Raw genomic sequence first — 25,982 nt, 5'->3', positions numbered from 1 at the left:
GTGTATAGCTACATTATTGTTTATTTTATTTTACTCGTTTTGTGTTTCTATTTTATTTTTAAACTATATATCGTTAGGAAAGGCTCGTAAGCATACATTTCACCGTATAGTCTACACCAGTTGTATTCGGTGCATATTACAAATACAATTTTATTCAATTTTTTTGATTTTATTTGCAAACACTCATCAAAAGCACCCTGGAACGTTTCAAGAAACTGGAGTGGCCAGTGAAGAGTCCAGGTCTGAATCCCACCCATAACCTATGGCGAGAGCTGAAAACAGCAGTTGGTGGAGGGCACCCCTCCAACCTGGAAGGATTAGAGCAGATTCTGCACAAAAAAAGTGCTAGCTCCGGGGTGCCAATAATTATGTCCAAGCCGTTTGTCTTCATTTTCTAAATTAAAATTGTAAACTTAAATGTACAAAAATAAAATCCAATAACATGGTGTCCTATACAAATCCTATACAAATTTGAGAAGAAATAGGGAATTATTTAAGAAAATGGAAGGGTGCCAATATATTTGTCCCAGCACTGTAAGTTAGGACATAGGAAGAAATCTCTCCTACCTGGCATCCTTCCTGTACTGCAGCAGGACAGAATGGTGGTCTTCACAGCTGTCTGCCTCACAGCCCACCACAATCTACATACAGCGAGACAGAGAGAGCCACAAGTAAGTTGTGGGGTTCCACAGGGATCGATTCTTGGACCTCTATGTTTGTAGATTATGATAATGATTTTAAACTGCCAAATGTAGCCATGTTGTAAATGCTAAGAGGTAGCACCTTGAACTATAGAATTTAGCCAGTCTATAAGTGCTCGAACGATACCTTGAACTGTAGGATGTATCCAGGCTGTACTATAAGCTCTCGGGTGGCTAGGATGTTGTGTGTTTTGTCCTGGTTCTTGTTGGGCCAGTAGAGGTGGAAGGATGGGTTGCCACAAAATCCAGCCGTACGCACCGCGTTGGGATAGAAGCTCCAGCTCTCCTCATGGGACACACCCTCTGGGAGAGAGAGAGAGAGGATCCAGAAGATTTCAGAATATTATTCAAGAGAGATAAGGAGAGTAAAATGGCAAGCTTAAGACACCTTCACAATCAACAACAGGACAAAACAGAGCCCAGATTCATCTTTACACTTTCACCTCCCATTCCATGTCAGAGGTGTTTCAGCACAAACTATCTACCATCATCAAAGATGTCCAGCAGGGTGGAGGAATTGATGTTATGTTTTGTTATCCTATATTACGTTATGCTATGCTGTGTTTACCGTCATCGAAGGTGTCGAGCAGGGTGGAGGGGTTGATGTCAGACCCTCCCACCAGGATGTTGTCTACAGCCCACTGAGCACGCTCCAGCCCGGGTGATGCCAGACCGGAGGAGACAGAGAAGGGCTGCCACCACCGCAGCCGTGTGGTGTTAGACAGCGCCCCCTCTGGTAAAACAATGTAATCACGCCTCACAGACACGTACTTCAGATAGTCCATCTCATGAAGCAGGGTCCAGGACACACCTGGGGGGGTATGAATGAAATCTCAGGGGGGGAAAAAAATCCTCTATTTTTCATCAGTGTACTAAAGATTACATCTACTACAAACGAAACTTTCCATCAGTTTACTACTGTTTCGTACAGTTTATGACAGTTTACCTCCGTCTTTGGAGTAGTCCAGGAGCACTCCCTCTTTGCGACAGGTAGGGCGATGGCACATGGTCATGTTGTCTTCACTTCCTATCCTGGCCCAGTACTCTACAAACCTGATCATAAACCACAGTTCATACAGCCATTAACAGTGGAATACTGATGGCGGGACTCACAGTGTGTGTGTGTGTGTGTGAAGCATTTCCAGCGATAGTGATCTTAGCGAACATATGGGAAAAACAATATATCTTATGAAAAGTTTGAGTGGTAGTAGGAACCGAAAGGGAATGTTATAACAAAATCCTGTGTCGTTGACAGACTTTTGATCAGTAGAGGTACTAACTTGGCTCCTCTGAGGTCGAGGTCAGCGGTGACGGCCTGCCTGGCGTCTGCTCCTGCAAAGTACAAAGCGGTCCCCTCCACCAGAACCCCACAATCAGTGCAGGGGCGACCCCCCTCCAACACCTGCCACTGAGGGCCCGGCAGCCCCTCCCAGTCAAAACGCTCCTTCAGAGATGTCTGGGGAAATAGAATAGAATAGATACTTTATTGTCCATAGTATGGACATTTGTCTTCTGCCCTTTTCCCAACACCCCCTGACACACACAAACGTTCCGAGCCAGATAATCTGCCATGGTGCAGAATCCCTAGGGGGAGGGCAACGTAATCGCATTTTGAATTGCATTGTTTTTGCTATGTGTACAAAATAAATGGTCCTTCAAGCTGGATAGGGACACTTTGTACGTCATTGTATGAAATGTGCTACATAAAGATTGATTAACTGATTGATACCTTGAGTGCAGTGCTGGCGTAGCAGCTGGGTCCGGTGAAGCCTGGTTCACAGATACATCGCTGGTCCAGACACTCTCCATGTCCCCCACAATGGCTGTCACACGCTGGCCCAATGTAGAAGTTCTCCACTGCCCACTGGGTATCACTGTGCTGCTGGTAGAACCGGAAACGCACCGCCCTGCAGAACATAACACATGATGTAGGTTAAGAACCGATGTAGAAGTTCTCCACAGCCCACTGGATATCAGAGTGCTGAACCAAAAAAATGCACCGCCATACACACAATACACACAGGATGGTCATAAAAATTAAGTGAGGCAAGACTTTTAAATTATCTTCCCGAGGCTGTTTTTAAGGAAGCCTCCTTTCAACTGTAACTTGAGACAGTCCGAATGTCTTGAACCAAAAGAAAGTATTGGAGGAAGCAAGGAGAGAGTGTGCCAGCCAGGTTGACTATATGTGTGTTTGTGTGTGCATGCTTGCTTACGTACACTACCAGTCAAAAGTTTGGACACATCTACTCATTCAAGGGTTTTTCTTTATTTTTACTATTTTCTACATTGTAAAATAATAGTGAAGACATCAGAACTATGAAATAACACATATGGAATCATGTAGTAAGCACAAAAGTGTTAAAGAAATCAAAATATGTTTTATATTTGAGATTCTTCAAATAGCCACCCTTTGCCCTGATGACAGCTTTGCACACTCTTGGCATTCTCTTAACCAGCTTCATGAGGTAGTCACCTATAATGCATTTCAATTAACAGGTGTACCTTGTTAAAAGTTCATTTGTGGAATTTCTTTCCTTCTTAATGCATTTGAGCCAATCAGTTGTGTTGTGACAAGGTAGGGGTGGTATACAAAAGGTAGCCTTATTTCGCACAAGTCCATGTTATGGCAGGAACAGCTCAAATAAGCAAAGAGAAACGACAGTCCATCATTACTTTAAAACACGGTCAGTCAATCCGTAAAATTTCAAGATCTTTAAAAAAGTTTCTTCATGTGCAGTTGCAAAAACCATCAAGTGCTACAATGAAACTGGCTCTCATGAGGACCACCACAGGAAAGGAAGACACAGAGTTACCTCTGCTGCAGAGGATAAGTTGATTAGAGTTACCAGTGTCAGAAATTGCAGCCCAAATAAATGCTTCACAGAGTTCAAGTAAGAGACACATCTCAACACTGTTCAGAGGAGGTGACACGCCATCCCATCTGGTTTGCGCTTAGTGTGACTATCATTTGTTTTTCAACAGGACAGTTACCCAACACACCTCCAGGCTGTGTAAGGGCTATTTGACCAAGAAGGAGAGTGATGGAGTGCTGTATCAGATGTCCTGGCCTCCATAATCACCCGACCTCAACCCAGTTGAGATGGTTTGGGATTAGTTGGACCGCAGAGTGAAGGAAAAGCAGCCAAAAAGTGCTCCGCAGATGTGGGAACTCCTTCAAGACTGTTGGAAAAGCATTCCAGGTGAAGCTGGTTGAGAGAATGCCAAGAGTGTGGAAAGCTGTCATCAAGGCAAAGGGTGGCTACTTCGAAGAATCTAAAATCAAAAATATATGTTGATTTGTTTAACACTTTTTTGGTTACTACATGATTCCATATGTGTTATTCCATTGTTTTGATGTCTCCACTATTATTCTACAATGTAGAAAATTGTACAAATAAAGAAAAATCCTGGAATGAGTAGATGTGTCCAAAGTTTTGACTGGTACTGTATGTGCATGTTTGTACTGTATGGATCAGGCTTGTCACTCACGTGTCTGCCAGGCTGTCCTTTAGGGGGTAGACGGCCCTTTTCCAACCCTGGGCAGGGAAGAAGACACTGGGCTGGGAGATCTGTCCTCCACAGCAGGGGTCAGCAGGGAGACACTGGGGCACCAGGTATCTCCAGGAGACACCAAAGTCCACAGAATACTGGACATGGACCTGATGCTCGGCATGGCGCTCCGGCACACTGCAGCCCACCACAATCTGTAGAGACACATGGACTTGCAAAAACATTACTTGTACATACACACATATCCTGTACTTTTGATCACAACATACACAAACACACCCAACCCCCCAAAAGACAGACACACACACACACACACACACACACACACACACACACACACACACACACACACACACACACACACACACACACACAGAGACACCTAGCGGTTAATCTCAGAAGTGTCTAGGGAAACAGGGGTGTTCAATGTCAGTCCTGGAGGGCCAAAACACTTCTGGCTTTCATCCTCTCCTAATCAGGAACTGATTCAGACCTGGGATAACAGGTGAGAGCAATTAACTAATAGGTAGAAACAAAAAACAGAAGTGTTTCGGAATTGAACATCCCTGGTCTAGGGGGTAGGAACAGAGATTGTTACCTTGAACTGCATGACCCAGCCTTTGTCCGGGACGATGTCATGTGTGACTGCATACACCTCTCTGCCGTCATCATTACCACACACCATGACTCCATCTGGAGAGCTACAGAACCTCTGAACCGCACAGTCCTCACTGAACAGCCAGTGATCACTCACTGAGAGAGAGGGAAGCAGGGGAGAGGGGTCAGAGAAAGGAAGAGGGAGAGAGAAAGTAAGCATCCATCTCATCAAACAAAATACCTTTTTTCAAATACCTTATTCGTTTTTTTCAAATACCTAGATTCAATAAATGTTCCTTCTGAAAGCAGTTGTATTTGATGCGGTCATTGCTTATTAGGATAGGATGAAACCTAATATGAGATGCGCAAACTCAACTCAACAATCAGACATGGGCAGTCAAGTCAGAATTGGGGCCTGTATGACTGAAAGATCCTCCCCCAACTGTGTATGTACCTGTAGTTGTGTATGTACCTGTGGTGGTGTATGTTGTGGTCTCGTCCAGATCCCCTGTGTATATACCTGAGGTGCTCTCCTCCTCTCCCTCATTCAACAGGCCTATCCTGCCCGTGGGGGTACCATCAGCGGGCGCTCTCTCGTGGTTAGGCAGCGCCACCCCTCCGAAGGTGTCAGAGATCTGTGCCCGTGGGTCGGAACCAGCGATTAGGACGTTATCCAGTGCCCAGTCACTGTGGTCGGACCCCTCGTGGGTCGGTTGCCACCAGCGCACACGCACACCCTCCTGACGGGCCGCATGGGGCAGCAGTACATTGACGAATCTACACATGACACACAGGTTAGGATTGGGAACATCTGATGTGAAAGAAGTGGACAGGTTAAAGCCAATTCCCAGTTACTGTATATCCTATTTTACTGTACTTCATTACTTGTAAGTCTATAAATACTCCTACTTTTTTCATGTGTGTTAAGCCTGACGAAGACCTTTGGGTAGAACATAAACCGTGGGAGCAATCAACAAAGTGTGCGTGTATCTATTTTTCATAAAAAAGGCCCACCCAGGCTTTCTGTACAGGTCGTAAAAGATCTCTGTCAACAGGATCCAGTTGATTCCACCATTCAGACTGAACTCCAGTAGTACACACTGGTTGCGGTTGCTCGGCGGGGTCATGCAGCCATACATAAAGTAGAACTGGATGAACTCTGCGTTGGTCAGGTTCAGATCCACCGTCACCAGCTGACGACTGCAACTCTGTTGGCGAGAGAGACAGATACAAGAGAAAACATGGAGGTTAAAGAGAAAGACATATTAGATGAAGAGAGAGACACACCAGGTTTGAGCTCAATTTAATTTATGTATTAAAATGACAATTTAAATATTTTTAATTGAGGTGATAAAGAGAAAATCAAATTCAAGTAAAAATAGCAGTTTATTTGCAATAAGGAATTTTCTGTTATTAAATTGTAGTGTCAGCTCACTTCCCAAATTGAATTGTAATACATTCTAACCCTGATAACAACAGAGAGGGGGGGGGGGGGGGGCAATGCAAATAGTCTGGGTAGCCATTTGATTAGGTGTTCAGGAGTCTTATGGCTTGGGGGTAGAAGCTGTTTAGAAGCCTCTTGGACCTAGACTTGGCACTCCGGTACCGCTTGCCGTGCAGTAGCAGAGAGAACAGTCTATGACTAGGGTGGCTGGAGTCTTTGACAATTTTTAGGGCCTTCCTCTGACCGCCTGGTATAGAGGTCCTGGATGGCAGGAAACTTGGTCCCAGTGATGTACTGGGCTGTTCGTGCTACCCTCTGAAGTGCCTTGCGGTCAGAGGCCGAGCAGTTGCCATACCAGGCAGTGATGCAACCAGTCAGGATGTTCTCGATGGTGCAGCTGTAGAACCTTTTGAGGATCTGAGGCCCCATGCAAAATCTTTTCAGTCTCCTGGGGGGGAATAGGTTTTGTCGTGCCCTCTTCACGACTGTCTTGGTGTGCTTGGACCATGTTAGTTTGTTGTTGATGTGGACACCAAGGAACTTGAAGCTCTCAACCTGCTCCAGTGCTGCCCTGTCGATGAGAATGGGGTCGTGCTCGTTCCTCTTTTTCCTGTAGTCCACAATCATCTCCTTTGCCTCCTTTGGCAGTAGTCAATGAACAGCATTCTCACATAGGTGTTCCTTTTGTCCAGCTGGGAAAGGGCAGTGTGGAGTGCAATAGAGATTGCATCATCTGTGGATCTGTTGGGGCGGTATGCAACTTGGAATGGGTCTAGGGTTTCTGGGATAATGGTGTTGATGGGAGCCATGACCAGCCTTTCGAAGCACTTCATGGCTACAGATGTGAGTGCTACGGGTCAGTAGTTGTTTAGGCAGGTTACCTTAGTGTTCTTGGGCACAGGCACTATGGTGGTCTGCTTAAAACATGTTGGTTTTACAGACTCGGACAGGGAGAGGTTGAAAATGTCAGTGAAGACACTTGCCAGTTGGTCAGCACATGCTCGCTCACAGTCTTCCAGAACAGCTGGTTTCAGTGTTATTTGCCTCGAAGCGAGCATAGAAGTAGTTAAGCTCCTCTGGTAGGCTCGTGTCACTGGGCAGTTCTCGGCTGTGCTTCCCTTTGTAGTCAGTAATGCTTTGCAAGCCCTGCCACATCCGACGAGCGTCAGAGCCGGTGTAGTACAATTCGATCTTACTCCTGTATTGATGCTTTGCCTGTTTGATGGTTCATCGGAGGGCATAGCGGGATTTCTTATAAGCTTCCTGGTTAGAGTCCGAGTCCCGCTCCTTGAAAGCGGCAGCTCTAGCCTTTAGGTCAGTGCGGATGTTGCCTGTAATCCATGGCGTCTGGTTTGTGTATGTACATACAGTCACTGTTGTGATGACGTCATCAATGCAGTTAGTGATTAAGCCAATGACTAATGTGGTGTACTCCTCAATGCCATCCTAGGAATCCCTGAACTTATTCCAATCTGTGCTAGCTAAACAGTCCTGTAGCTTAGCATCTGCTTCATCTGACCACTTTTTTATTGATCTAGTCACTGGTGCTTCCTGCTTTAATTTTTGCTTGTAAGCAGGAATCAGGAGGATAGAATTATGGTCAGATTTGCCAAAATGAGGGCGAGGGAGAGCTTTGTATGCATCTCCATGTGTGGAGTCAAGGTGGTCCAGAGTTTTTTTCCCCTCTGGTTGCACATGTAACATGCTGATAGAAATTTGGTAAAACGGATTTAAGTTTCCCTGCATTAAAGTCCCCGGCAACTAGGAGCTCCGCTTATGGGTGAGCGTTTTCTTGTTTGCTTATGCCGGAATACAGCTCATTCAATGCTGTCTTACTGTAGTGCTAGCGTCTATCTGTGGTAGTATGTAAACAGCTACGAAGAATACAGATGAAAACTCTCTCTGTAGGTAGTGTGGTCTACAGGCACAATGGATTGATAGATAGGCACTGACCCCGCTGAAGTGTATCTGTGGTGGTATGTAAACAGCTACGAAGAATACATATGAAAACTCTCTCTGTAGGTAGTGTGGTCTACAGGCACAATGGATTGATTGATAGGCACTGACCCCGCTGAAGTGCAGTGCAGCCCCAGATGCCACGGCCCCACACACAGTGCTGAGCTTTCCCCCGGTTACCAGGTGCCAGTGGCTAAGAGAGGGGGCCCGGCTGAAACTGTCCTTCAGCTGGGAGGGCAGGGGGGCCACAGGCTCATCACAGTACTCGCCTTCCCACTCTGGGTCACACCTACATGGGGGACGAGAGGTGAGAGAAAGGGGTAAGGAGGTTTTTGAATGGCCTCTCAGGTTGCTGTGTGTGACATTGTTGTTACGGATGTCGGGACTACTACTTCAACATGGCAATGGAACACCACATTCGTGTCTGTAATTATTCTTTCATGCTGGTGTGTTATTGAAATATCAGTCACTCACACACAGGAGCTCTGCTGGCAGCGTCCATGTCCGGAGCACATGTCGGAGCAGCCGTCGCCGATGTAGAGGTTGTCCAGAGCCCAGGTCTGCTGCTTGTCAAATGGAGCCTGCTGGAACCAACGGAACCGCGTAGCTGCAGACCTGCAGATACATTTTAATGACATAATACAACTCGTACCAACATTTAAAGCTGTTCAAATGTTTAGACAGTGATTTTGAAGAATAACAACCTCGGTTTGGTTTGGCAGTCAAACAACGTGTAACTGACCTGGCGTAGGTGGGAATGGGCAGAGTGACTCGGCCCCACTTGTTGTATATGTCTGCCACCAGCAGTCTCTGTAGGGTGTAGGAGGAGCAGTCTTGACTGGTGGGGAGACAGTCACGCACCAGAGGCTGCCAGTGCAGACCCAGGTCCAGAGAATACTCAAGCTCAATGGCTGTGATGGACAAGGGTACAGAAAGACGCATAAATCAAATCGAATGTTATTAGTCGCATACACATGTGTAACCTTTATTTAACTAGGCAAGTCAGTTAAGAACAAATTCTTCTTTACAATGACGGTCTACACCGGCCAAACCTGGACGACACTGGAAAAATTGTGTTCCGCCCTATGGGACTACAAATCACGGCCGGTTGTGATACAGCCTGTATTCGAACCAGGGTGTCTGTAGTGACGCCTCAAGCCCGGAGATGCAGTGCCTTAGTCCGCTGTGCCAAACAGGAGCAGCGGAAAATATTCAGACCGCTTCCCTTCTTCCACATTTTGTTATTTTGCAGCCTTATTCTAAAATTGTATTAAAAACATTTTTTCTCTTATCAATCTACACAATACCCCATAATGACAAACTGAAAACAGGTTTTTAGAAATGTTTTAAAATGTATAAAAAATTTAAAACAGATATCTTGTTTGCGTAAGTATTCAGACCCTTCAATATGAGACTCAAAATTGAGCTCAGGTGCATCCTGTTTCCATTGATCATCCCTGAAGAGTTTCTACAACTTGATTGGAGTCCGCCTGTGGTAAATTAAATTGATTGGAGATAATTTGGAAAAGCACACACCTGTCTATATAAGGTCCCACAGTTGACAGTGCATGTCATAGCAACAACCAAGCCATGAGGTGGAAGGAATTGTCGGTTAAGCTCCGAGACAGGATTGTATCGAGGCACAGATCTGGGGAAGGGTACCAAAAAATGTCTGCAGCATTGAAGGTCCACAAGAACACAGTGGTCTCCATCACTCTTAAATGGAAGGAGTTTGGAACCACCAAAATTCTTCCTAGAGCTGACTGCCCGGCCAAACTGAGCAATCGGGGGTGAAGGGTTTTGGTCAGGGACGTGACCAAGAACGCGATGGTGACTCTGATAGTGCTCCAGAGTTCCTCTGTGGAGACGGGAGAACTTTCCTGGAGGACAACTATCTTTGCAGCACTCCATCAATCAGGCCTTTATGGTAGAGTGGCCAGACAGAAACCACTCCTCAGTAAAAGGAATATGACAGCCCGCTTGGAGTTTGCTAAAAGGCACCTAAAGGACCATTTGAAACAAGATTCTCTGATAAAACCAACATTGAACTCTTTGGCCTGAATGCCAAGCGTCACGTCTGGAGGAAACCTGGCACCCATCCCTACGGTGAAGCATGATGGTGGTGGCAGCATCATGCTGTAGGGATGTTTTTCAGTGGCAGGGACAGGGAGATTAGTCAGGATCGAGGGAAAGATGAACCGAGGAAAGTACAGAGAGATCCTTTTATGAAAAATCCTCAGAAGATGAAAATCTTCTCAAGAGCACTCAGGACCTCAGAATGGAAGGTTTACCTTCCAACAGGACAGCGAACCTACGCACACAGCCAAGATAATGCAGGAGTGGCTTCGGGACAAGTCTTGAGTTGCCGAGCCAGAGCCCAGTCTTGAACCCTATCAAACATGTCTGGAGAGACCTGAAAATAGCTGTGTAGCAAAGCTCCCCATCCAACCTGACAGAGCTTGAGAGGATCTGCAGAGAAGAATGGAAATAAACTCCACAAATACAGGTATGCCAAGCTTGTAGCGTCACACCCAAGAAGACTTGAGGCTGTAATCGATGCCAAAGGTGCTTCAACAAAGTACTGAGTAAAGGGTCTGAATAGTTTTGTAAATGTGATTTCTTATTTTTTAAATTTTTTACAATTCCCCAAACATTTTAAAACCTGTTTTTACTTTGTCTTTATGGGGTATTATGTGTAGATTGATCGGGGGGGGGACAATTTAATCCATTTCAGAATAAGGTTGTAACATAACAAAACATGGAAAAAGTCAAGGGGTCCGAATACTTTTGACGATGTTACCATGGGCATAGGTAACAGCTAATGTTCCTAGCTCCAACAGTTTGGTAAAACATAAGAGGTCTGGTAAAGGTATACTATATATATATATATATATACACACTACCGTTTAAAAGTTTGGGGTCACTTAGAAATGTCCTTGTTTTTGAAAGAAAAGCAAATTTCTTGTCCATTTAAATAACATCAAATTGATCAGAAATACAGTGTAGACATTGATAATTGATGAACTTTTTGACTTTTCATCTGCTCGCACGTCATGAATTTGGATTTGTGATCAAGGCGCAAACAAAAATGAGGTATTTGGAAATAAATGATGAACTTTATCGAACAAATCAAACATTTATTGTGGATCTGGGATTGCATTCTGATGAAGATCATCAAAGGTAAGTGAATATTTATAATGCTATTTCTGAATTCTGTTGACTACACAACATGGCGGATATCTGTTTGGCTTGTTTTGGTCTCTGAGCGTTGTACTCAGATTATTGCATGGTGTGCTTTTTCGGTAAAGCTTTTTTTAAATCTGACTCAGCGGTTGCATTAAGGAGAAGTTTATCTAAAGTTCCATGTATAACACTTGTATTTTCATCATTTATGATGAGTATTTCTGTACATTGATGTGGCTCTCTGCAAAATCACCAGATGTTTTTGGAACTACTGAACATAACGCGCCAATGTATAACAAAACATACATGTATTGTGTAACATGAAGTCCTATGAGTGTCATCTGATGAAGATCATCAAAGGTTAGTGACTCATTTTATCTCTATTTCTGCTTTTTGTGACTCCTCTTTTTGGCTGGAAAAATGGCTGTGTTTTTCTGTGACTTGGCGCTGACCTAACAATCGTTTGTGGTGCTTTCGGTATGTAAAAACTTGACTGGCCTGGACAGAGCCCTGACCTCAACCCCATTGAACACCTTTGGGATGAATTGGAAAGACAACTGCGAGCCAGGCCTAATCACCCAACATCAGTGCCCGACCTCACTTACCTAGACAGCATAGCCAGGGAACATTAATAAAAGCGAAAACAGCAATCAACAACAATCCTGAATGCTCACATTTTTACCTACTTTTCTTATAAAACTATTCTCTGACTACCTTGACAAAATAAATGTAACATATTCTGACTTACATTGACAACCTGTCAAATATATATATTTTGTGGCTCACCGTAGCAGGAGTTTGTGACAGAGCATGAAGCTGAGAAATCAAACTGTATGAAAGCATCTTGTCCCAGGCTGATGTCTGTGGTGACAGCGTAGCGCGTGTTGGACTTCTCTATGAAAGCGAAGGCTGCCCCGTCAGAACCACACACGGGCATGCGGGTACCCCCGGGGTGGAGCAGCCAGGAACGCCCGTCCATAGAGGAGAAGTCGTCTTCTAAAGGACCCCAGCCACTGGCACTGCCACCCACCACCACCTGGCAGAGTAGAGAGACATAGGTTCGTGTCATATGCGTGATACTGTATTTGATAAAGATGGACAGATTGAAGGATGGATGAATAAGTGGATGAACATATATTTTTTATTTATTTATATATATATATATATATATATATATATATATATACATATATATATATATATATATATATTCACCTTTATTTAACCTGTTTGGGCTGCAGGGGCAGTATTGAGTAGCCTGGATAAAAGGTGCCCATTTCAAACGGCCTCGTACTCAATTCTTGCTCGTACAATATGCATATTATTATTACTATTGGATAGAAAACACTCTCTAGTTTCTAAAACCGTTTGAATTATATCTGTGAGTAAAACAGAACTCATTTTGCAGCAAACTTCCTGACAGAAAGTGGAAAATCTGAAATCGATGCTCTGTTCTAGGGCCTGCCTATAAATGTGCTTGATATGTATTAGTATACATGCACTTCATACGCCTTCCACTAGATGTCAACAGGCAGTGAGAGAAGAAATGGAGTGTATATCTTGATCTGAGGTCGAATAAGAGCTCTTGGCATGACGTGACACCAATTTCCTGTTTTCTGGAAGGCGCGAGAAGGGACCGGGTATTGCCTTCTGAAAAGATGTCGTTATAGACGGCTAATATCTCCGGCTTTGATTTTATTTGATAAATGTGACAATATCATCGTAAAGTATGTTTTTTCAATATAGTTTTAACTTCTTATGGCTGCAAGGGGCAGTATTGAGTAGCCTGATAAAATGTGTCCATTTCAAACAGCCTCGTACTCAATTCTTGCTCGTACAATATGCATATTATTATTACTATTGGATAGAAAACACTCTCTAGTTTCTAAAACCGTTTGAATTATTTCTCTGAGTGAAACAGAACTCATTCTGCAGCACTTTTCCTGACCCGGAAGTTCAAAGTCTGAAATCGATGCTCTCTTCCTCTTCCTGCCTATAAATGGGCACAAGAGCTATTAGTATACATGCACGTCATACACCTTCCTCTGGGTGTCAAGAAGGCTGTGAGAGAAGAAATGAGGTGATTATCTCGATCTGGGATGGAATAAATCCTCTTGGAATGACGTGTACCCAATTTCCGGTACTCTGAAGAACGCGATTTGGACAGTGGGGTTGCCTTTTGTTTTGCTGACGTTATAGGCGACTATTATTTCCGGCTTTGATTTTATTTGATACATGTCACCATATCATCGTAAAGTATGTTTTTTCAATATAGTTTCATCAGATTATTGAAATTTTTTCGGGAGTTTTGCCGTGTTCCGTTCTCTTCCGTTTGTTTACATGGAGAGATCCGTGCAACCCGGCTAGCGCGCTTGCTAAATGGAGAGAGAAAGTTGCCATTCTGAATCCAAACAACGACTCATCTGGACAAAGGACACCTTGTTCAACATTCTGATGAAAGATCAGCAAAAGTAAGACCCATTTTATGATGTTGTTTCATATATCTGTCGTAGTCGCCGGCGCCCAAGTGTTTCTGGCTATTGTGCTAAGCTAATATAACGCTACATTTTGTTTTCGCTGTAAAACACTTAATAAATCGGAAATATTGTCTGGCATCACAAGATGCCTGTCTTTCATTTGCTGTACACTATGTATTTTTCAGAAATGTTTTATGATGAGTAATTAGGTATTTGATGTTGGTGTCTGTAAATATTATGGCTGCTTTCGGTACAATTTCTGAATGTAGCTGCAATGTAAACTATGATTTATACCTGAAATATGCAAATTTTTCGAAAAAAACATATGCTATACAATAAATATGTTATCAGACTGTCATCTGATGAGGTTGTTTCTTGGTTAGTGGCTATTTATATCTTTATTTGGCCGAATTTGTGATAGCTACTGATGGAGTCAAAAACTGATGGAGTAATAAAAGTGGAGTCTTTTGCTAACGTGGTTAGCTAATAGATTTACATATTTTGTCTTCCCTGTAAAACATTTTAAAAATCGGACATGTTGGCTGGATTCACGAGATGTGTACCTTTCATATGCTGTATTGGACTTGTTAATGTGTGAAAGTTAAATATTTAAAAAAAATATCTTTTGAATTTCGCGCCCTGCACTTGAAGTGGCTGTTGTCATAAGTGTACCGACGTCGGGCTTGCACGCCAAACAGGTTAATAGATTATTGAAATTTTTTCGGGACGTTAGGCGTTTTGCGTTGTCTGCGTTTGTTCACGAAGGAGAGCTTCGCGCCACTTGCTAGCTTTCCGTGCTAATTGACTGGAGAAGAGGACATTCTAAAACCAAACAACGATTGTTCCCGACAAAGGACCCCTTGTACAACATTCTGATGGAACATCATCAAAAGTAGGACCCATTTTATGATGTTATTTCATATATCTGTCTAACATGTGTACTATTAGTTTGCGCCCAGATTTTGGGCACTCTCTCGCTATAACGTAAGCTGGATGTCGTAATGAAGTTATTTTTAGAATTCTAACATGGCGATTGCATTAAGAACTAGTGTATCTATCATTTCCTATACAACATGTATTTTTTAGTAACGTTTATGAATAGTTATTTGGTCAGAATAGGTGAGTGTCATAAAAATATCCGGACATTCTGGGAAAAAGATGCTACGTTAGCACAATGTATAACCACTGATTTCAGCTCTAAATATGCACATTTTCGAACAAAACATAAGTGTATGTATAACCTGATGTTATAGGACTGTCATCTGATGAAGGTTAGTCAAAAATTATATATCTTTTGCTGGTTTGTTACGATCGCTAACTTTTGCTGCTGGTAAATGGCTTGTGTTTATGGCTATTGTGGTAAGCTAATATAATGCTATATTGTGTTTTCGCTGTAAAACACTTAAGAAATCGGAAATATTGGCTGGATTCACAAGATGCTTGTCTTTCATTTGCTGTACACCATGTATTTTTCAGAAATGTTTTATGATGAGTATTTAGGTATTTCACGTTGGTGTCTGTAATTACTCTGGCTGCTTCGGTGCTATTTGTGACGGTAGCTGTGATGGTAGCTGCAATGTAAAACTGATTTATACCTCAAATATGCACATTTTTCGAACAAAACATAGATTTATTGTATAACATGTTATAAGACTGTCATCTGATGAAGTTGTTTCTTGGTTAGTTTGGTTGGTTCTTGGTTAGTTAGGTTGGTTTTGTGCATGCTACCTGTGCTGTGAAAAATGTCTGTCCTTTTTTGTATTTGGTGGTGAGCTAACATAAATATATGTGGTGTTTTCGCTGTAAAACATTTTAAAAATCGGACATGTTGGCTGGATTCACGAGATGTGTACCTTTCATATGCTGTATTGGACTTGTTAATGTGTGAAAGTTAAATATTTCTAAAAAATATATTTTGAATTTCGCGCCCTGCACTTGAAGTGGCTGTTGTCATATTGTGCCCGGCTTCGGGCTTGCAGCAGGTAAGCTACTTGAGAAAAATTTCTCATTTACAACTGCGACCTGGCCAAGATAAAGCAAAGCAGTGCGACACAAATAACAACACAGAGTTACACATGGAATAAACAAGCGTACATTCAATAACACAATAGAAAAAAAAGACAGTGTATATACAGTGTGTGCAAATGGCATGAGGAGGTAAGGCAATAAATAGGCCATAGTAGCGAAGTAATTACAATTTAGCAAATTAGCACTGGAGTGATAGATAGATGTAGGTAAGGTGTTTCACCTGGTCAATAACCCATGGACTATAGAAGTGTCCATTCTCAGAGGGCTGCCACCAGCGTAGGCGCGTGGCGGAGGTACGGGCACGTAGAGGGATCTCCAGGGCCACGAGGCGAGCCTGGTTACTGCTGTTGAAGAAGAGGAAGTTGATGATGATTATGATGAAGGTAATGATTTATTGTATGCATTAGTAAATCATTTTTGCGTCATTAAGCATGTCAGTATAACACAAAACAACATTTACAGTACAGTGATGTGTCACGTCCTTATCTGTTTCACCTGTCTTTGTGATTATCTCCACCCCCCTCCAGGTATCGCCCATCTTCCCCATTATCCCCATTGTCCCCTGTGTAGTTATACCTGTGTTTTCTGTTTGTCTGTTGGTCTTGTTTGTCAAGCTTAACAGCGTTTGTCCTGTCAGCTCCTCTCTTTTCCCAGCCTCTCTTTTTCTCGACACGGTCTGCATCTGGGTCTTACCTTATCCTGATATGATGTACAGTGAGAGTTATGCTAACCTGTTGGAGAAGAAGAAGTCCTGCAGCAGGCCCCAGGTCAGAGCCCCGTCTACAGAGAACTGGAGCAGGACAGGCTGGGAGCGGGGGTCTGGGGAGGCCTTACCACAGCCCAGACGCAGGAAGAACTGAATAAACCTACAAAATATATACAGTTGAAGTCGGAAGTTTACATACATACATACATACATACACTTTGGAGTCATTAAAACTTGTTTTCAACCACTCCACAAATTTCTTGTTAAGGACAACAAAGTCAAGGTATTGGAGTGGCCATCACAAAGCCCTGACCTCAATCCCATAGAAAACATGTGGGCAGAACTGAAAAAGCGTGTGCCAGCAAGGAGGCCTACAAACCTGACTCAGTTACACCAGCTCTGTCAGGAGGAATGGGACAAAATTCACGCAACTTATTGTGGGATGCTTGTGGAAGGCTACCCGGAACATTTGACCCAAGTTAAACAATTTAAAGGCAATAATACCAAATACTAATTGAGTGTATGTAAACTTCTGACCCACTGGGAATGTGATGAAAGAAATAAAAGCTGAAATAAATCATTCTCTCTACTATTATTCTGACATTTCACTTTCTTAAAATAAAGTGGTGATCCTAACTGACCTAAGACAGGGCATTTTTTACTAGGATTAATTGTCAGGAATTGTGAAAAACTGAGTTTAAATGTACTTGGCTAAGGTGTATGTAAACTTCCGACTTCAACTGCATATATAATTATAATGCACATTGATAAATATATGTACATTAATGTGTGTGTATGTGTGTGTGTGTGTGTAAGTGTAAGTGTGTCTTGAGAAAATACACTTCTTTCTCTTTTCGTCTGATTTCAAATGGTTATACTTAGCTCACACATACACATTTTACTATCAATGTGAGGACCATTCCACTTGAGAAGTGAGGACCAGGTTTTCTCAAAGGGTTAAATACATTATGTCACCTCAACTCACCACTAGTTGGCCGCAGAAGCACAGCTATCAGTTAACAACCTTCAAACACACACACACCACACGGTACCTTGCGTTGGAAAGGTCCATGTCGTTGGTGACCAGCATGCGAAGGCCGTCCTCGCTGAAGAACAGGTGGTTCCCACTGGACATGATGCCACATTTCCTGCTAGGTTTCCCTCCACTCAGCAGCCTAAACCGGTCAGCATCCACCGCCCCTCCTGTACACACACACACAAGGGCAAGCAGGCATGCACACAAGCACGCACGACAAACACACACAAACGCACACACAGGCATACAAATTAACATTTTTCATTGGTAGCACTGGTACTCTCAACTTTAAAAATTTAGGAGCATCACATGAAATTTAGGAGCACCAGAAAGGAATAATTGTTTAATTGATTGAGATAACAGCCTATAATGGGCTTTATGAATTCTAGCTACTTTTACAGCACATGTTGTGCCCAAGAAACTAATATATAACACTGTTAACACATTAGTTTATTATAAAAGCAAGTTAAAAGTTAAAAGGTGGCATGCATTGAAAACGTGTGGCTTTCTAGTGGCTTTTTCTTCTGCAAAATAACTATGAATTGTCAGACTTATTTTCAAGTAAAGGTCAACATATAGCAGTACATTAAGGTGTGAGACATTCACTGTTTTACAAGGAACAATAGCAGGTCTATTTCACTCCAGTAGCTCGAATATTCTGTAAATTCATCATTCATCTGTGGGAACATGGCAGCTCTCAATACCCAACAATAGAACGATTTAGCCAATACTATCTGAGAGATTGTTTGTGAGGAAATTACCTTTGCCCTCGACTTGCAATTAAAACCGATAAATTAATCTCTTGCACTGGTCACTTCTGAAGTGGATTCCTCCTCAACTAAAGTGTAAAAGTTTGAGACAGTGGACAATGTGACAGAGGGCTGACTCCAAAAAGCGCGAACTAAGCTAGAAGGGGAAATCAATCTCCTAAAAAAGAAAACAGAATCACTCCCTGTGGGTCCTGCTTTTGGTTTCACATCCACGGGCCTATTAAAACTAAAGATAACAATTACATCATTAATAGTACATTATTTAATTTAAAATGATGGCAATGCTAGCTATTCTCTCTTGGAATTTGAAAGCGTAAACTCTCCTATTAAATGTTCCAGCTGTCTTGATATCCTATCAAGAAACCATACTGATATACTGATATACTTCCAAGAAACACAAAAAGGATACACAAATAGGTTGCTTTTTCATCAACCCCAAATAAAACTAAAGGTGTAATCATAATGATACATAAGAAACTCAAAATTACCATCTTGGATAAAAGTGAAGACCAAAAAGGCAGAATCACAATCCTTCAATGTTTCCATAATGGAAAGAAAATGCCCTTTTTTAATGTGTATGCTCCAAATTCATATGAACCCAGGTTTTTCAATTCTCTGAACAGCATATTGTTAGAAATAACTGAATTCCGTCTGGTTATTGGGACAGACGGGCATGCAGGAAAATATTGAATTAGACCAACTACTATCCATACGCAACCAAGGCTTTCCAGGATATACTCTGAGGCCTGGCGAGCAAACAATCCTAAAGCAAAAGAGTACACTTCCGATTTCATACATTATTTACACCTCTGTCTTCTTTAATCAAGAACATAGAAATTCAACATAATAAGCTTGCCTTACCACCACGCTTACTACTGCCAACTTAAAATGTCAGAATCTCCTAAGAGTCAAAAGATGGCATTTCAACTGTTCATTGTTACAAAATCCTACATTCTGTGATCGATTTGAAAATCAAATTAATTAATGATGATCAATACAAAGTCAGTCGATGTTAACTGTGTTAGTGTTCCCATCAAACACATTTTTCAGACCAGGTAGCTGTTACTCTTTCCAAAGTCAAGACAGAATTCAATTTATTGATTAGACAGAAAGCAGAATGTACCATCCATCGAGTAAGACTCAACCATTTCTTCCATGGTAATTGTCCCAGTCGTTTACTGGCCAACATTCTACGCAGTAATTATCAATTAGCTCTCGAGTGGTGCAGTGGTCTAAGGCACTGCATCTCAGTGCAAAAGGTGTCACTACAGTCCCTGGTTCAAATCCAGGCTGTATCACATCTGGCTGTGATTGGGAGTCCCATAGGGTGGTTCACAATTGGCCCAATTGGCCCAGCGTCGTCTGGGGTAGGCCGTCATTGTAAATAAGAATTTGTTTTTAACTGACTTGCCTAGTTAAATAAAGAGAGCCTTTTTTATGTCTCTTTTTGGCTGAAATAATGAGTGGGCTGGGCATGCCGAGAGATGAGTTTGGATTGGTCTACCATAAAGCACGCATCTGTCAATTGGAGCTGGCCAGTATGTTTAGGTAATCGTGTCAAACACGTCTTAAAAAATATATATAGTGTAGTAAAACTGCATAAACCTAATGTCACGTTAAAGTGTACTATTAGCTAGCTAACATTAGCTGGCTGGCTCGGTAGCTAACGTTATGTGCATGCTCTCCATTTTCTGGAGGACCGAGTTTTGAAATCAGTGGAATTCGAGTATGATAGCTAAAGAGATGGAGAAAACACCAGTCTGGATAACATCGTCAAACTAAGGCAACCATGCATGGCATCAGACAGGAGACAGAAAGTGGTTTAATTTCAAATGTACTGTTAGCTAGCTAACATTAGCTGGCTAGGTCGCTAGCTAACGTTATGTGTATGATCTTATTCTTTGTATCTCAGACACATTTGTTTTACTAGTTATAGCCATAGAACCTGGTGGTTAGCTACCTGCAGATTCATGCAGGGTAGTAACGTCATGAGTTGTGATTATGGTCCATTGTTTAGCTAGCTAATGTTAGGATTTGTGTTTATTGCACTATAACCCAATGCTATATCACATGTGATTGAATATTAGCAACTGTTGGCCTGGGCGCCTGGGTGTCTGTGTGTGTGTGCTGGAAGTAACAGTTAGCCCCAGATAAGTGTGCTGGGAAGCTGTGGTTAGCCTTGAGCGAGAACAGTGTGCTTTTGTATGCAGGTGCAAATAGCTCAGACAATGTTGCAGAGCTGTCTGACCTCAGCCTCTGGGGTGAGGGAGCGTAATCTACACAGCAACAGCGCCGGAACACCAAAGAGCGCAAAGAGGCTAGGACTAGCCTGAGCGCCGGCGACAGGCTGAGCAGAGTTTAAACCACGCTCAGCCTCTACTGTGATAGGCCAACAGACGGGTTGGAACTAGTCTGTCACAGAATAAGAACAGCTGTTTACTTACATCCTGCCAGTTCTCTGTTCTGCCCTGCGAGGTGGTACAGAGAGTCCGTAAATACGAAAATTGCATTTACCATTTATCGCTTGAGTTTAATAAAAATACTTAAAGTATATTCGGTGACTCTGAATCACATTTTGTCCTGATACCAGATTTGAATTGACGCAAATCCTTGACACTAGCTACATGTCTTAACAAAAGACTCCAATCTCATTTTGACAAAGTATTTTCATTTCAAGTTTGTGTACTGTTAGGTAGCTAGCTAACGTTAGCTGGCTGGATCGCTAACTAACGTTTCGTCATGCGTTGGGATTCATTGTTTACCTAGCTAGCTATCTAGCTACATTTCTTAACAAAAGACTCTCGTCTTAGTGTGCCAGAGCGCAGAATAACTGATGCATATTTTAACTCAATCAACACCTGTTGAATATGTCCGGCTAATTCAATTGTTGTTAGCAGCACAGTTACAGTCACCAATACAGTCACCAAAGCCTAACCAGTTCTGCTAGGGGGAGTAAAATGGTCAGAATGGTGTGTTCTCTCATTATGTTTCTGGAAGTAGCAAGCCAATGTTAGCTTGGGTGCTTGACTGTAGTTGAGGTCAAAGCTTTCGGAACAATCCTACTTATTGGTCAGAGCGTCCAGTGTGCGCTCTGAACGAGAAACCACAGAGCGATAGGGCAAGTAATGTTCAGTGAGCTGTTCACTCTCTCTTAGATATCTGGAAGTAGCTGGCATGTCAGTACAGAACGGTTGGATCAACGCTTAGCTTCTTGCGAATATAGGGGGTGCTGTTTCGACTTAGCATTTTTTCGTCTCCAAATTAAGCTGCCTAGTACTCAATTCTTGCTCGTACAATATGCATATTATTGTTATTATTGGATAGAAAACACTCTCTAGTTTCTATAACCGTTGGAATTATGTCTCTGAGTGGAACAGAACTCATTCTACAGCACTTTTCCTGACAGGGAGTGAGATTTCAGAAATCTTGGCCTCTGGTCCCAGGTCAGTTTTAATGTCCCTGTGAATGCTATGAGGATACAAACACTGCCTACGCCTTCCTCTAGATGTCAGTAAGTGGTGACAATTTGAATGGAGTCGATTGCGCAATCAGGGCCTGTATAAAAGGCCAAAGACCGGATGTACCGTTCTTTTGTTCCCTGCGCCTGACGCACGATGGACGTCGGACTGGCCTCTTTCCAAGCTTTGGTTTAGCCAGTAATATATCGCCGGTCATGTTTTTACTCGTTATAGGTGTTAAAAACATCATAAGGTAGTTAATTTAAACCGTTTTATAGCAATTTATATCCGTTTAGTGCGATTTTGAGGCATTTCTTTGTGACGCCCTTCCAAGATCTGGGCACTTTTCCTGTACATACCGAACGTTAGTGGCCATTTCGACGGGACAACAGGACATCTTTCGACCAAAAGACGATTAGACCGGAGAAAGGATACATTGCCCAAGATTCTGATGGAAGACACCTCATAGTAAGAACTATTTATGATGATAAATCGCTGTTCTGTTGAAAAATGTTAAACGCATATTCCGCCATTTTCTTTGGGGTAGCTTCGCTTTGGCGCACCCGGTATTGCACAGTAAGGATAATTTAAAAAATGTAATTCAGCGATTGCATTAAGAACTAATTTGTCTTTCAATAGCTGTCCTCCCTGTATTTTTTAGTCAAGTTTATGAATATTTATTCATTAGACTAGATCACTGTCCAATATGGCGCCCGACATTTTCAGGCCAGTTTTGCTACTATTCTCATTGTATAACCACGATTTTTGTGGCTAAATATGCACATTTTCGAACAAACTCTATATGTATGTTGTAATATGATGTTACAGGAGTGTCATCTGAAGAATTCTGAGAAGGTTAGTGAAAAAATTAATATATTTTGGTGGTGATAACGTTATCCTCTCTTTGCCTTGAATTAATGCTGGGGTAACGTTTGCACATGTGGTATGCTAATATAACGATTTATTGTGTTTTCGCTGTAAAACACTTAGAAAATCTGAAATATTGTCTGAATTCACAAGATCTGTGTCTTTCCATTGCTGTGAGCTGTGTATTTTTAAGAAATGTTTTATGATTAGTAATTAGGTAATACACGTTGCTCTCTGTATTTATTCTAGTCGAGTTGTGATGGTGGGTGCAATTGTAAACTATGATTTCTACCTGAAATATGCACATTTTTCTAACAAAACCTATCCTATACAATAAATATGTTATCAGACTGTCATCTGATGAGGTTTTTTCTTGGTTAGTGGCTATCAATATCTTTATTTGGCCGAATTGGTGATAGCTACTGGTGGAGAGAAAAAATGGTGGACAAAGAAAAATGGTGTCTTTTGCTAACGTGGTTAGCTAATAGATTTACATATTGTGTCTTCCCTGTAAAACATTTTACAAATCAGAAATGATTGCTGGATTCACAAGAAGTGGATCTTTCATCTGGTATCTTGGACTTGTGATTGAATGATATTTAGATGCTAGTATTTACTTGTGACGCTATGCTAGCTATGCTATTCAGCTTTTTTACTGGTGGGGGGGTGGGGGGTGCTCCCGGATCCGGGTTTCTGAATCGGTAGAAGTTAAAGAGATGGATGGGGCTAAGGCTTAAGAGGGTGTGAACAATGCTGAATGGGTGTAGACAAAGAAGGGCTCTCCAATAGTAGTACCAAAACATTGAAAGACGGTTTTCTCAAAAGTGAGTTTACAAGTTGATCAACTTTCAAAGCAGAATTACTTTCCCATTGTAGCCACATGTGCAAGATCAGGTGCGCGTGTGGTCTCAATTAAATAGAGTAGACTATAGCCTGCATGGGCGGGGGAAGCACAGGACTGTTATCATTCTAAGGAAATGTACATCCTAAATATGATCAGGCTATAGTTTACTACATTTCCTATAAATAAATATTGATCACCCATATTTGTCTCCATCTGAAAATTGTCCCACTCCTAAAAATAAGGCTATAAAATGTAGGTCAGGTGAAAGTGCAAGCCTCTCCAACTCTTCTCGCTACAAACTACGTCTACCTTAGTTGTTGATATATCCCAGTAATACGATAGATTAATATATTGGTCCACATGAAAACCTCTGGTAATTTAACCTTCTTCTTAGGGTATTTTTGCGCACCTTGATATTGCCTACAGGGCCCAAAATTGCTTGGACCTGGCTGGCAAGTGAGCTGCGTCACATGCTAAAATGCAGGACTACACGGGTTTGGAACCAGTTCTTGCAAGTGGGAATCCAGTGCAGTTTGAAAAGCTGCATGTGTGGGCGGGAGTGGGATGAAGAAATCAGTCCCACACAATGACATGACTGAACTGTGCAAGCAGTTTATTAATGTAAAATGCGGTCCCAGAAACAAATGTTGAGCAGGTAATATGGGTCAGATCTTTTGACCTGGTGGGGTTAAACTTCTTATGGCTGCAATCCCGTTAACGGGATGATATGACAACAGCCAGTGAAAGTGCAGGGCGCCAAATTCAAACAACAGAAGTCTCATAAATAAAATTCCTCAAACATACATGTATTTTATACCATTTTAAAGGTAATCTTGTTGTCAATATGGGGGCGCTGTTTCCACTTTGGAAAAAATCGTGCCCAAATTAAACTGCCTCGTACTCTATTCTAGATCGTACAATATGCATATTATTATTACTATTGGATAGAAAACACTCAAGTTTCTAAAACTGTTTGAAATATATCTGTGAGTAAAACAGAACTAATTTTGCAGCAAACTTCTAGACAGGAAGTGAAAAATCTGAAAACGATGCTCTGTTCCAGGGCCTGCCTATTGAATTGCCTTATATTTATGGATATGCATGCACTGCATACGCCTTCCACTAGATGTCAACAGGCAGTGGAAGGTGGAATGGGGTGTCTAGCTTGATCTGAGGTCCAACAAGAGCTCTTGGAATGACGTGTCCAGAATTTCCTTTGTCTACCAGTGCGCGGGAAGTACCTCCATATTGTCTTATGATAAGCGTTCGGTATACACGGCTAATATCTCCGGCTTTGTTTTTATTTGATACATATTAGAAAAACATCATAAAGTAGGTTTTTTCAACCGAGTTTCATCAGTTTATTCAACGTTTAATGGGACTTTTGGAGTTTTCTGTTCTCTGCGTCGAGAGAAATTGGGAACGTCATCAACATTGGCTACCCTTGTGGAGCGAATTCGACAGGAGAGAAGGACATTCTAAAACCAAACAACGATTTATTCTGGACCTAGGACTCCTTGTACAAGATTCTGATGGAAGCTCAGCAAAAGTAAGAACAATTTATGATGTTATTTCGTATTTCTGTGGAAAATGTTGAGTCCTATTATTCGCCCTTTTAGCGGGCGCTGTCTCGCTATAACGTAAGCTGTTTGTTATGGTAAAGTTATTTTAAAAAATCTAACACGGCGGTTGCATTAAGAACTAGTGTATCTTTCATTTGCTGTCCAACATGTATTTTTTAGTAAAGTTTATGATGAGTTCTTTGGTCAGATTAGGTGAGTGTCCAAAATAGCTCCGGACAATTTGGTGAATCGATGCTACATATTCACAATGTATAACCACGGTTTGCAGCTCTAAAAATGCACATTTTCGAACAAAACATAAGTGTATTGTTTAACCTGTTTGGGCTGCAGGGGGAGTATTGAGTAGCCAGATAAAAGGTGCCCATTTCAAACGGCCTCGTACTCAATTCTTGCTCGTACAATATGCATATTATTATTACTATTGGATAGAAAACACGCTCTAGTTTCTAAAACCGTTTGAATTATATCTGTGAGTCAAACAGAACTCATTTGGCACAAACTTCCTGACCAGGAAGTGGAAAGTCTGAAATCGATGCTCTGTTCTACTTCCTGCCTATACATGGGCATGATACGTAAGAGTCTACGTGCACTTCATACACCTTCCCCTGGATGTCAAGAGGCGGCGAGAGAAGACATTTTGTGTTTATCTTGGTCTGAGGTGGAATAAAAGCTCTTTGTATGACGTGACCGTCCATTTTCTGTTTTCTGGAGCGCGCGAAAGGGGACATGGATTTGCCTTCTGTTTAGCTGTCGTTATGGACGACTAATATCTCCGGCTTTGATTTTATTTGATACATGTGACCACATCATCGTAAAGTA

The 25,982-nt window shown here is 42.1% G+C and overlaps 1 protein-coding gene across 1 annotated transcript in view; it reads right to left on the bottom strand.

Annotated features, from left to right (window-relative positions):
• Positions 1-25,982, bottom strand: part of LOC120053329 (reelin-like) — a 55,689-nt gene that overhangs the window by 11,399 nt on the left and 18,308 nt on the right. The window contains exons 17-33 of the mRNA XM_039000455.1: positions 17,658-17,808; positions 16,631-16,765; positions 16,120-16,243; positions 12,181-12,430; positions 8,954-9,122; positions 8,686-8,826; positions 8,323-8,500; positions 5,826-6,019; positions 5,284-5,588; positions 4,813-4,967; positions 4,194-4,408; positions 2,431-2,608; positions 1,982-2,157; positions 1,648-1,754; positions 1,270-1,512; positions 829-1,004; positions 568-641 (exon numbers count right to left, since the gene is read on the bottom strand). Of these exons, the coding sequence (XP_038856383.1) occupies positions 568-641; positions 829-1,004; positions 1,270-1,512; positions 1,648-1,754; positions 1,982-2,157; positions 2,431-2,608; positions 4,194-4,408; positions 4,813-4,967; positions 5,284-5,588; positions 5,826-6,019; positions 8,323-8,500; positions 8,686-8,826; positions 8,954-9,122; positions 12,181-12,430; positions 16,120-16,243; positions 16,631-16,765; positions 17,658-17,808 (2,971 nt within the window). The remainder of the gene's footprint in view (positions 1-567; positions 642-828; positions 1,005-1,269; positions 1,513-1,647; positions 1,755-1,981; positions 2,158-2,430; positions 2,609-4,193; positions 4,409-4,812; positions 4,968-5,283; positions 5,589-5,825; positions 6,020-8,322; positions 8,501-8,685; positions 8,827-8,953; positions 9,123-12,180; positions 12,431-16,119; positions 16,244-16,630; positions 16,766-17,657; positions 17,809-25,982) is intronic.

This window comes from Salvelinus namaycush, chromosome 9, assembly GCF_016432855.1.
Source record: "Salvelinus namaycush isolate Seneca chromosome 9, SaNama_1.0, whole genome shotgun sequence".
Taxonomy (NCBI): Eukaryota; Metazoa; Chordata; class Actinopteri; order Salmoniformes; family Salmonidae; genus Salvelinus; species Salvelinus namaycush.
Note: the sequence above shows the minus strand (reverse complement) of the source record. Positions and strands in the feature narration are given on the sequence as shown.